Below are 17181 nucleotides of genomic sequence, written 5' to 3'. Positions count from 1 at the left end.
ACATAATGTTTTCGATTAAGATTTTCTAGAGCCAACACATGGCATTAGCATGTTTGGACTATCGAAGTTTTCATGGAAATTCACACCCTCCCCCCTTTGAGACAGAGATGGGACCCTGTAGGCTCACAGTTCTCAGATGGACTAAAGGCAATTAGAAGTGATTATAAGCCTCTAAGTAGGGAAAGAAGTGAGGTCAGTTAACATTCGCCATAACGGAGCGTAGTATTTTAACTACAGGAGTCACAGAGTGTCGATTAAAGGCACACTTGGGCCAGCACTCCAGCACCGTGGTATGTAAAAGTTGGCTGCTAACAAAGCTATCCCCACTCCCTTTTCCCCAAAATGGGTTGTTGGCAACGTGAATACCGTATCATTGTACTTTGGGGGATTATATGCTGTATCTGGTGATCCCGAGTAACTTGCAATGTGATATAAAACATTATATTGGATCAACTGAGGAAAATGATCTGCTTCTTAAGGACAAGTGGGCATACTTCAGTGGTGAGTAATATTAGAGGCTCTATTTCCATAGGATGTTCTTTGGCATCAGATACTTAATATGGTTTCTTTCTATCTTTATCAAATGTTGTAGCAGCTTTCCACTAGTCTGGCCGATGCCTCAGGTCAAGAAGCATACTAACTTTCAAGTGAGGGAAATGCTCAGCACACTGACGATTAGACTATTTTGATGCTTCCCCATGTAATTACGTATCCCAACCAAATTTTGCCTGTTCTCTAATGACAGCAGTTACGCAGTGTGTTACTTGGATAGTTTCATCAACAAAGAAAACCTGTAACTCTAACATAAGGTGTGTGCACATGCATGGCAGCACACTTCTGGTAGAAGAGGAAAAAAGAAGCAGTAAAGTTTCCAAAAAAATGTATTAGTAATAAAATTAAGATCTCAATATTTAGGCAGAGTATCTCATTGTTATTTTAAAATGTCAAGACGTGGCGTTTTTCTTCGTATACTTAAACTACCTTTAAATAATTCTTAGAAATGACATTTGTGTTCTAGACAATCCTTAAAAACTGTTATTTTCTAAGTGAATTTTCTAAATAGTTTACAAAAATAGAGCAGATCGTATTTTGAGCTGCCTGAATCTCGACACTCAGGAGCCAGAGTAAATTCCTAGAACCAAGTAAATGCCTGAGGGTCCAAGAGAATGCATACACCCTCCCTGGAGTTTCTCTTTCTGGGTGGTGTGCTGTTCACAAGGCAGACTTGTCAGAGCAATGACCAAGAATTCCAGTCATGGAACCTGATAGGCATCTGCTGAAAACATTTATGCCCATGACAGGAGCTAGACAAGTGGAGAGGGGACAGTTTCATGTAGAATTGCCTTTGGTATGACTTTAGAATTCAGCTCACAGTACTCAGCAGTTATGGATAAGGACAAAAGCATATGCACAATGTGACAAGGACATTCACACACACACACACACACACACACACACACACATATCAGGTAAGAAGATACTTATAAAACACAATTAAACTGATTGCTAGGAACCATGTAGGGAAGCAGGACATTGGCTACAGCTGAAGGGCTAGAGTTTGAAGCCCAGTCGCTGTGTAACAGTCTATAGAAGATGATTATGAGAACGGTAACTCTCTGCTGAGTTTGTTAACAATGACTACCCATAAAAAGCATTTACTCATATATAGAGAGGTTTTAAAACAAGGAAGAAGGAAGGAAGGAAGGAAGGAAGGAAGGAAGGAAGGAAGGAAGAAAAGGGGAGCAAGGAAAGGAGGGAGGAAGAGAGGAAGGAAAGAAAGAAGAAAAGATTGGATTATTAAATAGCATGTGGAATACATGGGGTATGAAATCATTGGGCATTTACTTGAATTTTCAGGTGATACTACAAGTTGAATAACTCTGAGACTTGTCCTTAACATCTCAGAGTTCCCACACACTTCCCCTTTTTTACCTTAAAATTTGAGGCAATCGCCCTGTAGTTGTGACGTGAAAGAAAGTTGGAAGACCAGACACTTAGAGTTATCAAGGAGAATGTTACATTTCCTCATAATGTTACAGTTCCCCCCTTTTTGAGGATCTTCTTTGGTACCATTGTGATAATTACATTTATTTTGGTTATTCCTTTTAGGGTGAAAATGGTTTACATGGAACTCCAGGATTACCTGGTCAAAAGGTAATGAGTTTTTGTAAATGTTTCTTACAAACTAAGCTAATAACTCAGTCTTTCCAAGGATTGTTCAAAGAAGCTTTTCCTTCTTGGGGATCTCTCAAGAAAGCATTAATTACAGAGTATTAGTATATGCTTTCCCGAGAATCAGTAGTGATGCTTTCTAAAGGTCAGGAGAAACTTACAGGGGCACCAGAAACAGTGAACAATGGAAAAGTATTTTCTGTGGTCATTTCCTACGGAAAGCACAGGCTTTCCTTCTCGGATTGGATTAAGCAAAATATTTATATTTATAATGACCTAAAATATCTGGCATTATAAGAGTGTTATATACACAACTAAGCTCTTCAAAACACTTTTTTTTTTTTTGCTTTGGCCTGGTGGTGCAGACCAATCCTTCTAGCTGCACAGGAGGTGGGAGCAAGAATGTTGCATGTTCACAGCCTGTCCACAGCTGCCAGCCTATAATGTGAGTCTAAGGCTAGCTTGGGAAACTTGGTGAGCTTATGTCTCAAAAGGAAAAGTAAGGAGAAGGCTGGAAACAGTTCAGCGCACAGCCCTTGCTTACCCAGGATGAGGCCACAGATTCCACCCCCTATATGGGAAAAGTCAAATGTTCAGAATGTCACATTCATATTCATGATGAACGAGAACTTTAACGCTATCCTGGGTGAATTTCTCAGTGCCTGAGATCTTTCTCATCGCCGAAGTGAACTTCCTCTGTAACCTTTACTATCTATTCAAGGTCTGCCCTCTCCCGGGAACCAGACGTACAGAAACGAATACACTCCAGATTGCACTTTAGGTGGGGCCAGTTTTCCTGATAAACCCCACACAATCCCACCTTGAGGGAGAGCCTCACTTATGCAATTTTAGATGCCCCCCTTCAGCGCCAAACATGTCATTTCTATATTCTAGTGAAGTGTTACAGGTTTTCATAGCAAAATGTTTGAAAGCACTATACAACTAGGTTTTCTTACACGTAGCTGATAGTGTCATTTGGAAAGACATACTTTTATGGATAGTTACAGCAGCTTTTAGGAATGTTTCATTACGTAGCCCCATGGAGAGAATAAGTTTGGATTGGGAGGCATGAAACAGCATGCTCCTGAGTCTCCTCATGGTAGTTCTAGACCAAGCCTAGGGGTACAGCATGTGCTGTATCTACGAGTTGAGTTGCAAGCCAAGGGATGTGCGGATTTATCTTCTGGGAAATTGTTTTGGACTTTCCAGCAGCTGTTTGTGGTGGCCGCATCATGCTGACACCGCGGCTGAGGCGCTAGGGGCATTTAGCAGCTTCAGGGTCAGCTTGAATTACCAGATGGAGCTAAATCCTATATTTTAGGGGAAACACTATTAAAAGTAAGGTAGGCCTATGTACTTATGGACTAATCTATTGTTTGCTGACAATGTTTTAAGGCTAAATGAAGCAAAATAAAATTATTTAATTGTGTTGAAACACAATTTGACTGTATTCATGTGTTAATATTCTCATAAATCACACATACTCATATATCATATCATATCATCCACTTTATGGGGGCATTACAAGAAAAGCTGAGATCTGAAACTTTTCATCTTTAACTATGTGCTGGCACGTGTTTATTTATTATTCCAGTAAATAATAGTAGTGGAGGTAGAAGGATCTGAAGTTTGTGAAATGTCACTGTGAGCTATATCATGAGTTCAAGTACAGCCTGGTCTATGTAATATCTTCTCTCAAGAGGACTTAAATAGACAAAGAAAAGAAACAAATAAAAATATTGATCTCTTATGCCTGTACACTCAGAAGATACTGACTGGATGCCTTAGGCCATGCCCCCGCCCTCAGCGGGTAGATGGCACATACAATTGGTCTCTACCATTCACCTCGCAGTTATGCAGCCATAGGTCCCTGACGCACAGGAGACTCTCAGCATTTACTAAATGTGTGGTCAGAATGCCATTAGTCTATGTATGTCAAATTCAATCTGAAAACAAACACAAAATTGGAAAGGATTCAGCTGAGGGATAAATGGTTGTGCCTTTTACATTTAAAGGACAGCATAGAAAATGGCCCCTCTCCACTGGAAAAAATTTCCTGAACAAAACACCAATGGCTTATGCTCTAAGATCAAGAATCGACAAATGGGATCTCATAAAACTGCAAAGCTTCTGTAAGGCAAAGGACACTGTGGTTAGGACAAAACGGCAACCAACAGATTGGGAAAAGATCTTTACCAATCCTACAACAGATAGAGGCCTTATATCCAAAATATACAAAGAACTCAAGAAGTTAGACTGCAGGGAGACAAATAACCCTATTAAAAATGGGGTTCAGAGCTAAACAAACAATTCACAGCTGAGGAATGCCGAATGGCTGAGAAACACCTAAAGAAATGTTCAACATCTTTAGTCATAAGGGAAATGCAAATCAAAACAACCCTGAGATTTCACCTCACACCAGTGAGAATGGCTAAGATCAAAAACTCAGGTGACAGCAAATACTGGCGAGGATGCGGAGAAAGAGGAACACTCCTCCATTGTTGGTGGGGTTGCAGACTGGTAAAACCATTCTGGAAATCAGTCTGGAGGTTCCTCAGAAAATTGGACATTGAACTGCCTGAGGATCCAGCTATACCTCTCTTGGGCATATACCCAAAAGATGCCCCAACATATAAAAAAGACACGTGCTCCACTATGTTCATCACAGCCTTATTTATAATAGCCAGAAGCTGGAAAGAACCCAGATGCCCTTCAACAGAGGAATGGATACAGAAAATGTGGTACATCTACACAATGGAATATTACTCAGCTATCAAAAACAATGACTTTATGAAATTCATAGGCAAATGGTCGGAACTGGAAAATATCATCCTGAGTGAGCTAACCCAATCACAGAAAAACACACATGGTATGCACTCATTGATAAGTGGCTATTAGCCCAAATGCTTGAATTACCCTAGATGCCTAGAACAAATGAAACTCAAGACGGATGATCAAAATGTGAATGCTTCACTCCTTCTTTAAAAGGGGAACAAGAATACCCTTGGCAGGGAATAGAGAGGCAAAGAGTAAAACAGACACAGAAGGAACACCCATTCAGAGCCTGCCCCACATGTGGCCCATACATATACAGCCAATTAGACAAGATGGATGAAGCAAAGAAGTACAGGCCGACAGGAGCCGGATGTTGATCTCTCCCGAGAGACACAGCCAGAATACAGCAAACACAGAGGCGTATGCCAGCAGCAAACCACTGAATTGAGAATAGGACCCCCATTGAAGGAATCAGAGAAAGAACTGGAAGAGCTTGAAGGGGCTCGAGACCCCATATGTACAACAATGTCAAGCAACCAGAGCTTCCAGGGACTAAGCCACTACCTAAAGACTATACATGGACTGACCCTGGACTCTGACCTCATAGGTAGCAATGAATATCCTAGTAAGAGCACCAGTGGAAGGGGAAGCCCTGGGTCCTGCTAAGACTGAACCCCCAGTGAACTAGATTGTTGGGGGGAGGGCAACAAGTGGGGGAGGATGGGGAGGGGAACACCCATAAAGAAGGGGAGGGGGGAGGAGGGAGGGGGATATTTGCCTGGAAACCAGGAAAGGGAATAACACTCGAAATGTATATAAGAAATACTCAAGTTAATAAAAAAAAAAAGACTTAAGCTACTGACAAAAAAAAAAAGGAAAAAAAAAGGAAAATGGCCCCTCTCTTTGTGGCTGTGAGTCACGTGAGCAGGACAGAGAGAAAATGGAGTCTGCAGGAAAGCAGGCCCAGGACTCCAAGGTTCACAGCTAAATCCACTCACTATAAACCTCTCCTTACATGTTCATGTTGTGGAAGGTAGGTCTCAAAGCAGTCTGTGTCTTCTGTGTTTAATGAGATGCTAGTGAGAACAAGAATGTAAACTCAGTCTGTGCTGCTTAATTTAATTCTCAAAGCAAATGATGGTGGTAGAACCCTCATAGGCCTAGGATGTGGATACTTGGCTTTCTGAGGTGAGATTTTCTAGGTAGGCAAGTATTCAGAAAGCTGTTCCTTTAGTATTTTGCATCATTCAGACGTTGTTTTGCTTTATATTGGCTTAGAGCTTCATAACACAAGGGATTATTTAACCCAGTGTTTATGAACTGTTAGAAATACTATTATGAAAAGTCCAAGAACTGTAAGAACCATTCCTATTACTATACACCATGCTCTTCTTTTACAGGGAGAACAAGGACTCGAAGGCATCAAAGGAGACATTGGTGAAAAGGTAATCCTTTCCAAATGTGTTTGTAAGGATGAATTGTGCTCCTGACATTGTAGCTTCATGTGACAGTTAGCTCCTAATGTTCTACTGGGAATATGTAATAACTTTATAGTGATGCTAAAATATTTGCATTGGTTAGAGTAGTCTTAATATCTGGTGATTGACAGAAATAGTTCTAAACTTACTTAGTGGTCAGGCTTCCTTAGTTAAACGTATTCCACTTATCCGTAAACGATGCAAAGATTTATTGAGCACTGTATTTTTATGTTATGGTGTCATTGGTCGACTATGGCTGATGACTGACTGAAAGATTGCTAGTATGGACACTGGTCACAGGATTTTTTTTCCTCGGGGGGGGGGGTTAAGAAAACAAAAGAGCCAACTGTAATGGATCAGAATTATTCCAAAGTTTTAATGCAGGGGTGGTTAAAAGTTGTGGATGGTAAATAAGAAACTCAGAGGACTTTAAAATGCCGGAGGTCACATTACAAGTGACTTGCTAATGCCACAAGGTTACAGATCCAGAGTCAGAGAAAAGGGTGGGGGAGGCTTTGGGCAGGGGCTGAAGGAAGCATTTTTTCCAAAGTAGTCAGTCCCAAGTGTGAACTTTAGCAAGAAGCATCCCGTTCTGCCCTGAGCTCCTGTTGGCTAAGCAAGCAGAGCCAATCAGGTGGATGTACCTCATGAACCTGGATACCCTGGGGCTCAAAGGAGGATGGAAATTAGCAGCCTGTAGTCCTTAAAGAAACAGGCTCAGGTGCTATCCCTGTAACCCAAGGGTCATCACATCATCCTCTCAGAAAATCAAATCCTGTGTATTATACTTTTTCACTTTTTAAAAAATTGGATATTTTTTATTTATTTACATTTCAAATGTTATCCCCTTTCCTGGATTCTGGTCCATAAACCCCCTATCCCATTCCTCTCCTCCTTCTTATATGAGGGTGTTCCCGTACCCGTCCACCCACCCCTTCCCACCTCCCCACCCTGACAATCCCTTATATTGGGAGGGAATTGGGTCCAGCCTTGGCTGGAGCAAGGACTTCTCCTCCCATTGGTGCCCAACAAGGCCATCCTCTCCTACATATGCAACTGGAGCCATGGGTCTCTCCATGTGTAGTCTTTGGATGGTGGTTTAGTCCCTGGGAGTTCTGGTTGGTTGGTATTGTTGTTCTTATGGGGTTGCAAACCCTTTCAGCTCCTTCAATCCTTTCTCTGACTCCTCCAATGGGGACCCTGCTCTCAGTTCAATGGTTTGCTGCAAGCATTTGCCTCTGTATTTGTCAGGCTCTAGCAGAGCTTCTCAGGAGACAGCTATATCAGACTCCTGTCAGCATGCACTTCTTGGCATCAACAATTTTGTTTGAGTTTGGTGGCTGTATGTATATGAACTGAATCCCCAGGTGGGGCAGGCTCTGAATGGTCATTCCTTTAGTCTCTGCTACAAACTTTGTCTCTGTATCTCCTCCTATGAATATTTTTGTTCCCCCTTCTAAGAAGGACTGAAGCATCTGAACTTTGATTTTCCTTATTCTTGAGCTTTGTGTGGTCTGTGGATTATATCTTGGGTAATCCGAGCTTTTGAGCTAATATTCACTTAGCAATGAGTGCATGCCATGTGTGTCTTTTTGTGATTGGGTACCTCACTCAGGATGATATATTCTAGTTCCATCACTTTTAACCAGCGTTTGATTCTATAAATAAAAAAAATACTAAAGTCATCTGATAGCCCCCCTCAACCATTTAAGCAACCATTCTTTCACAGATGTACAGCTTCAGCAGTAGCGAGTAAACGGAATAAATGATCTCAAACTAGCCAGGGACGCTTGCTCATGTTTACCATCCTTGGCAGTGATCACTTATTTGCCTCTTCTATAAGTATTTATAGAGACAATGAGCATCTTCTATAATTACAGGACAAATTACTCACATTGTGAGCTACATGATAATTACCTTTCCTCACTGATGTGAGAGAGAGCACCATATAATAACCATGTAATTGAGAAAAATTCCATTAAAATTATAACTATTTGAAAGAGTCTTTTAGAAATACCTTGAATATATATATATATATGTATATATATGTATGTGTGTGTGTGTGTGTGTGTGTGTGTGTGTGCTTGTGTGTTTTAGAATAACAGGTATTATCAGGCCATGACTTTAGATTTTATTTACATTTATTTTTGGTTCCGTAGTATTATTATACTTACAGAAATAAATCAAACTAAGCAATGTATAATGTCCTTTCTATAAATTAGTCATTAATACCCTTAAGTTTTGGTTATTTTGCTATTCTCTGAATATAGCTGGTGTTTCATGGTAATACATGGATTCTCACAGACTGAACATGAATTAAATACACTACATACATGTATCACGATGCTGTAATAGAATCCATTATGTAGAATTAATGTTAATCAGACGTTGAAAAAAAAACACACATTCAGCGTATTTTGCTTCTGAGTTTTCTCTTCTGTTTCCTCATGCTATTGACTGTTGCATTCAAGCAATCCATTCTACCATAAGGAGGGAACAATTACGGAGACTGATTTAAAAATGGCAGAAAACACTAAGCTTCAAAGAGAAAAGACCACTGAGCATCATAATCCTGATGGTTGAATCATATTTAATAATCATGTAATCATGTTTATTTAGAAAGTTCTGCTTTAATTACTATTTACCATACACTAAAGTTTTGACCTATTTCAGCATTGCAAGCTGGAAAAAAGCACATGAATCATACCTCTGTCTGTCCTATGAAACATGTATTTTCCATAGGTTGAATAATTATGGTCATGTGATTGGCTTGGGTTTTGAGGTAGAGAAAGAAAAGTCTAACAGCCCTCAATTTGGTATGAAAGGAGCATAGGAATCTTGGGTGCCTCACAATGCATTGTTTTCTGAACAAAACCAACCAGCTACCTTAAATAACATTTCCTTGTGTCAGAATAATATATAATTATTTTAAAAACATTTCCTCTCAAAATATCATATCTTTTTTATACTATGTTTAGAATGTGATGATTTTCAGTGACACAATACACTAGTTGTACACTAAACAATTCAGGGAGTTACGAAGAATTTCATGTCTATCAAGGACACATGGTTATGTCCAAAAATAATATTGACTCAGAAATACAGTATATGGTGTGTTGATTTCCAGGCATTATTTCTACAGGTAGTAGAAACCAAATTTAGAAATCTGCTATTCATCATATCAGAAAATAAGGCTTCAGACTAATTTAGCTCACTAGATTGGCCAAGAGATTTCCTCCAAAGTCAAATGTACAGATGTACTGTTCTTAGTCCAAAGAACTTTCCAAACTTAACAAGTACAGGTCTGTTTAACCCCTGATATCCATGGGAGATGGGTTAAAAGACCCCCTGAACATGTCAACAATCTGCAGGTACTCAGGTCCCTTAAAGAGAATAGTGAGTGTCCTATGCATTTCCTCCTGAGTAATTTAATTGACTTTAAATTATTTATAGTGCATAATATAATACAAATGCTATGCTCTATTGCATAGAATAATGACAAGCAAACACTAAGGGGTCAGCACAGAGACATTTTAAACACAGTTGTGTCTATTCTTTGATAATTTCATGTATACTACACATTCTGTTCATATCTACACTGCTATCATCAGAAAATTCTCCCCTCTCAACTGTACCTCCTCTCCCAGTCTTCCTTCATTCCTTCCTCTAACTCTATCAAGTCTAATTAGTGCTTCTTTTATTTACGTAGCAGTGGGGCTATCCACTGGAGCATGGAGAACCTACTTGCGGCACCCCCTAAATAATTATTTCTCCCAGGCAGCAATCAGTTGCCAATGGTTCCTCAGTTAAGGGTGGTGCCTCATAAAACTCTTCCTAATCCATTCTGGAACTTCAATAGTTTTGACCTGATGCTGGTCTAGGGCAGGCAACCACAGCTGCTGTTATTCATGAATGTTAACAATTATGTCATGTCTAGAAGTCATAGCATTGGTGGCCAAGTGGTAGCCACAGTTGCCGTCTAGAAGACAGCACATCATAGAACTCTTCCCTTTCCTCCAGCTCGTTTCCCTTTTTCTTTTTCTTTTTTTTTTCGGAGCTGGGGACCGAACCCAGGGCCTTGAATCCCCAACCCCCTTTCCTCCAGCTCTTACATTCTTTCTCTCTCCTTTTCCGTGGTGTTTCCTGATCTTTGGGGTCTGGTGTTACAGATGCCTTCTCAATTATTGCTGAGCATTCAAAATCACTTACTCTTATGAGCACTCACTGTTATGAATCTATGCTTTAACTACTGCCCACTGCAAAGAGAAGCTCCTTTGACCAAGATGGAGAGTGGCCCAGATCTATGGGTATAAACCAAGATATTTAGAAGGCATTTTGATAATATAATTATTTAGCAAAACAACAGTAGTAGGCTTCCTTCTCCAGCCATGAGCTTTACCCTTTATTAATTTATCCCCATTGAACTGGCCTGAAGTACACTCAGAAAGTGGTAGGTGACCTTCCTGTGCCACAGTGCATCAGTAGGAATATTTAGCCTCATAGATCCATATTGTAGCACTCAGGGTCCAGTGGTAAGACCATTGATATCTTTTCTTGAACCTACATAGCACTTCCAGATACTAGGAATGCTAGCCAGCAGGGAAGACATTTTTCAGCAAGTTCAGAATTGATTTCTCTAAGTCTCCCAGTCAAATTATACAGTGTCTTCACCACTAGAGTTTATTATACAGTGATGGATAACCAAGAACATGGCTACCCATTGCTCCCAGTGTGGCTCCACGTTGTACATGGTACAAGCCTAAACTATCTTGTGAGCCTCTGTAGGCCCGCTGATCAATAACTCAGAGAGGCATCCCATACCTATTAATGATAATTTCTCTTCATAGTCCGTGTCTTCTGAGCACAACATTGTCTTCCCACACAGGATACCTTGTTTGAACTCCTTTTCATCTTACTTATATTTCTCATTAGCTTATTTCACTCAGTATGTTTTCTAGTTTAATCTATTTAACTGGACATTTCGTAATTTAATTTTTTCTTAACATTGAAATAAAATTCTGTCGTATATATGTCTCACATTTTCCCTTCTCTGTTTCGTTAGTGAATGGTCATCTAGGTTGATTCTACTCCCTATGTAACAATGAACATGAGTGTGTAAGTATTCCTGTGTAGATTATAAGTTCCTTGGATAGCTGTGAACAGCTACCTCTAACGACAGATAAAAGCCTTCCATGTTATTGAGCCAAGTCATTTCTAAAGTGAAATTTACCTTGTTAGTGGTTGGTTAGTTTTCTCAAAAACAGTTATTTATCAGAAAGGATTCTGTAAGAAGACAGCTTCTCTTTTTAAATCCACCATGCCACATGGTGGCTCATAACTAACTTTAGTTTTAGTGCCCACTCTCTGGCACCCACAGGCACCAAGCACACATGTGTTGTACATACAGTACATACATACATGTAGGCAAGACATCCAGACACATAAATAAATAAAACGAAGTGGAATGTTTGGCCCCACTCAACCCATTGTGAAATCCCATTTCAGACAGAGAAACACATCCATTTACTGAATTCAGGCATATTTTTTCTGAAGTGCAGTTGGTTGATTTATTCATGAGTGATATTGACCATGAGTCAATATTATATATATTGACCATATATATAAGAAGGACACGAAGTGTTTCAGCTACTTTCAGCCTTCTCATTTGGGGAACAAAAGTGAACAAGGTTTTCAAATCTCTTAATTTTAGGGATGAAAATGCGTTTATTTTTGGAGGTTGAGCCAGAGCGGTGTTGAAGCATGCAGCACCCGAAGCATCCTCCGGCCTTGAGTGTCTGCGATGAGCAGGTTATAGGGACTCACGTCTAGGCTTACGGGAATTACCCATTTTCACTATGCTGTTTATTGATGTTTTCTCCCACTCAGCGTTAGGCTAATAACAATGAAGATGCTACAAAACTAACAAGTGCGTATGGCCCACACTCTTAAAACCACCACTGGAAAAACAGACCTTGTAAACGGCTAGTGATGTGACTTTTATTGTCCTGCTGTTCCCAGAGTCGTCTTTACATGCTGAAATTCCACAAGATATATGTTTGTAAGTCAGAAAATTATGTTTGGCCAACTATTCCTCCGGTTTTATAAGTGTTGTATGTTTTTTTTTCTTTTTTTTACTGGAGAATATCTCCTGGAAAAAATATCCAACTGAGCCCTATTTCTGGTCGGTTCCGGTAAATGCACACTATTTAGTTCTATGAAATGTGTAACATTGAAATGAGTAAAATTACAAAATGTATTTTATAATCTAGAATTATATGCCTATATGTGCATGTACATGCATATGTATATATCCACCTTAATATTAGAAAACTGTATGGCTTCATTTATAGTTAAGCCACGTATCCAAACATTTGTAATTTTTAATCAGAAATCCACACCAGGCAATTTTCAGGTGATACAATTCAAATTTTCAGATGCGAGCTTAGAATGCAAATGTGTGTATGTGTTTGCGTGTGTGTGTGCATGTGTGTGTGCATGTGTGTGTGCTTGAATGTGTGCTCCTATTGTTGATTTTATTAATGTTGAGTTCACTTGCAGTAGTTACGTATGCAGCGGTCTTTTTTTTCCTGGTGGTTGCTTTTGATGTTTTAGAAGGAGAGATGGCCAGAGCTTAATAGAAAATGTCTCTCCCTGTGTATTTGGATTAGTCACTCATGCTGGGTTTTAGTCGAGTGAAAAGAGCAGTATTGAATCCATTCTTGCTGTTCTATTCACTAGTGTTTGCAGAATTAAATCTTAGCAGCCTCGGCAAGTTTTATGTCCCACATATAATAGTGACATGTAAATGTAAAGCTAGTAAGCGGGGTAGGGGATGAAGTTGGTAGAATTTTGTTCATTTATGTCCGACAGATTATGACATATACTTAAATTTATAACCAAACTTGAAAGATGAGACAGTATTTTCATACCAGTACCAGGGATAACTATCACTCACGAATAAATAATTCACACACTCCTAACAGTATATATCCTGACTATACCTAGTCAGGCAATCAATGGTAATTATTTGCCCTCAAAAAACAATGATTATGACTGAAATGATATAGGATCTATTACCCAGAAAGCATGGTCACCTTAGCCTACTGTTTATTTAATTGTTGACTTGTTAAAGGCACAAAGATGTCGAGGAGCTAGAAGGGAGCCATGAGCTTTGGCCACTTCAAATTAAATGAGAAAATGACCCAAGAGAAAATTCATGTGGTTTATAATCGTCTCTTTGGGACATTCTAGGGCAGCATTTTAGGTCAGTCAACAAGTCTCTTTACCCAGATGGAGAAGTCCACACTAGCAGAGACATCTGCTAACCTTGTCAGTGTCTGCTGGTGTGCATTCCCATGGTGACGGTGACATCCCATGATAACGGTGATGAATTAATAAACCCACGTCAATGACGTTTTATGTAATAGGACATGAAAATGTGCTCCCAACCTACCCAGTAGTATTGCACAGAGAAACTAGATTGACAGCCTCTTGCGGTACTCATGGCAGCCTGTGATTGGCGTAAGTGAGTCACATGTTCCTGTAGGCTGAGCTGTAGATCGTCTGTGCTATGCTATCTATGTGAGTCTGTGTGTGTTCTTTACCATGGGCTTTCCCTTTATAAGATACTATCCTATTGAACAGGATAGTTGTAGGAATTTAAAATATGCCTAACAAACAAAATATACTCTGTAAAATGTGATTCAGCAACAGCCAATCTATGAAACATACACAAAATATTGGTATTTTGGGAGAGGAGGCTCGACACAATTAGTATCTTTAAGTAGCTTTGAAAATGTTCACAATGTTAACTCCTAACTTTCCTTCTAAACAAGTAAATAAAATATTCAAGAATATTAGCTACATGTACAAAAAAATTACTCCAAACCAGCACTGATGTAAAATAGCATTGACTTATTTAGCATGTTTTTGTATGGCTTAGCTTGGTGATTCTTTGGTCACATTGATCGTGTCTACTTTGCTCAGATATCACTTCTTTGCTGGAATGCTGGCTGAGGACAGCTAATCTATGTTGGATTTTGAAAGGCACTGTTTCTTTATTCTAGATGCACACTCTCTTTCCAAAACTTATCACAGACTTTTCTGTAGGCAAGGGTCCAATAAAAACCAACAACAACCACAAGCAAAACCATGTAAGGCCTTTTGAGGCTCCTCCCTCAGACATAGCAGGCCACATATGCACAGTGTTCTGTTAGAAAGCAAGTCCTACATCCAGTCCAGGTTTAAGAGGTGTGGTGTTAGACCCACCCACCTTTGGGTTGTAGAAAGGGTGGATATATGCGGGAATGGGAAGTGGCTGGATTTCATTAAAAATGTGCACAAATGAGATACAACTCCTACCTTTAAATCAATGGTTTAGAGAAGTTGATTGATTTAACACCTTTATTGTTCTCATTCTCTCGTAATCTAGTTTATTAGTCATTCTTAGTAGGGTGTAAAGACTATAAAAATATATTTCAGCACTGCTTCATATGTAAGACCATTGTAGAAAAAAAATAAACTCATTGTAGTGGTGACAGAGAAGTATTTGTTAACTATGACAATGAATTATGTTCTACTTCTATATAATATCATGTGCCTTTTAATTTTGGTTACAATAAAACTATTAGAACACAGGAAAAATGCAAGTCAGAAATGAAACGTATTTTTCAGAATTTTTACTATTAATGCTGTCTTGGCAATTATACTTCATATTTAACATTCAGAACTAAGACAAGGTTGCTGAGTTCTGTTATTACAGTGAGGCACTTTGTCATCATCACTACAAAGCGACTGTCAACCTGTCACCTTACTTCCTGCGAATTCTCCTGTAGTTCACCTCATGGAATTCTCCTGAACATTAGCCTGATACAGAACTATCTCATTTACCCTGATAACATGTGCAAAACGTCTCCAACGTTCAGTCAGGACTCATGTGCTTCACTTGACAGCTGACTTGAAACACGGAGAGAACAGATGGAGGAGAATAACTATAATTTCAAAAATCAGAGCAATTTATGTGTGGCCGCTGGAAATTGGTATGGGAGTAGCCATGCCAACTTTCAATTATTCACGGTGACAGGCAATTGGAGCTCAGGAGTGGCAGTGCCAAGTCAGGGGCTTAGCATTAGTCTGTGCAGATTGTATGTTATTTCCTCCAATCCTAACAGTGCTGTTGAACAAACACTAACGTGAAATACGGTTAACCTTCTTTTACTCATTAGTCATTACGGAAAATGAAATATTAAAGAGAGATACGTATACACGAATAAGAGAAGGGTTTACATGAACATTTGTCTTTTCGAGTATTATTTCCAATGTCCATATATTATTTTGCTACGTGACTATGTATTATTTTATTTAATGACTCCCTTATTGGAAATACGTCTTTTTCTATGTGTTCGTTGTGACATAGACTAAGTAATTTTGGTGAGGGGGTTTTGTTGAAGACTAATAACTACCAGGGACAAAGTAAAGAAACCTTTTATATTCCTCTGAAGACTGGGATATGAAGATCTATAGCAATGGTACAGGAAGTGGAAGGGTGCTGGGTTACTGCAGAGGAAAATGTTTACACATTAAAGCTAAGGCACGATCCTCAAAAGAAAATATCCTGAACAAGATATGGGCCAAGAGAAAATGGTGGATGCACTTATAGGAAATCAGAAATATCTTATATGCCCTAAGGACTGTCAACCTAAAGCCAGTAATATCTCTTAAGGGATTTCCACTAAAATCTATAACATGACAAAACCTTTCATGATTGCTATTTAACGGTACCCTGGAATTTTTCGAGCAATATTGATTTTACTTCTAAACTACATATAACTTTGTCTTCATCTGCCTGAACACCAGCTAACTCTAAGGATTCAGGGGTCACCTCTTGTTCTCAAATCCACTCTCCAAAACTGTGGCCAGATGAATCTTTAATAACCACTTGCATGGCTTCAATTTTTAAAACATTTTCAAGGTTTCCCACTAGGTTGAGGTCCAACCCTAATGCGTCGTATAAAGCCTTGCAGCGTCTAACCTGCAATTTACCCCTGGAATCTTTCCCCCCCTCACACCCAATGCCGTTGCCTTTTCTTCTTTCAGTTCTTCAACTTCACCAGACTCTTCCATCCACTGTTGTTTTTATTTCGTTTCCCACTGCTGTGACAAAATTCTCTGACAAAAACAACTTTGGGGAAAGGGGTTCATTCGGGTCAAAATTTTAGGTTACAGTCTATTATTGTATGGGACATCAAGACAGAACTTGAAGCAGCCAGTCATACCACAGCCACATTCAAGAGCTGACAGCAGTGAACAAATGCAACATGCTTGTGCTCATACCACTCTTGCCTTCACATTACGTTCAGAATCTCCTGCGTAGGGAATGAGTCGCTCACGAGGGGCAGATCTCTCCACCTCCATTAATGCAACCGAATGAACCCTCCACAGACATGCCCACAAGCCTCTTTCACACACTCTCCCATCCCAATTCCTTCTCCAGGTTATTCAGCCATAACACTGAAAGTTACTTTTCCTGCTGTTGTAATTTCTAAGTAAACCTTTAACACTGTAACTCACCTGTAATTCCTTATCACATTTTACAATTAGAAGTCCCTGGCATGTGATTTTTTTTCCTTTATGCTCATTTCTCTTCAGTCAAATAGAAATTCTATGACAAGACATCAGCCTACAGTTTTGTTTTCATCTCTAACACATAATAGAAGAGTGCCTAGCATATAAAAGAACTCAATCAGTTCATTCATTA

General features: G+C 39.4%; 1 protein-coding gene across 4 annotated transcripts in view; it reads left to right on the top strand.

The window, feature by feature from the left end:
* The window catches only part of Col19a1 (collagen type XIX alpha 1 chain), a 348475-nt gene that overhangs the window by 84723 nt on the left and 246571 nt on the right, over positions 1-17181 (top strand). For all 4 annotated transcript variants that reach the window (XM_087567043.1, XM_087567044.1, XM_087567042.1 and 1 more), the window contains 2 exon segments: positions 2110-2154; positions 6348-6392. In XM_087567043.1, the coding sequence (XP_087423169.1) occupies positions 2110-2154; positions 6348-6392 (90 nt within the window).

This window comes from Rattus norvegicus, chromosome 9 (genome assembly GCF_021556685.1).
Source record: "Rattus norvegicus strain SHRSP/BbbUtx chromosome 9, alternate assembly SHRSP_T2T, whole genome shotgun sequence".
NCBI classification, from domain to species: Eukaryota; Metazoa; Chordata; class Mammalia; order Rodentia; family Muridae; genus Rattus; species Rattus norvegicus.
This window is presented reverse-complemented; position numbering and strand designations above follow the sequence as displayed.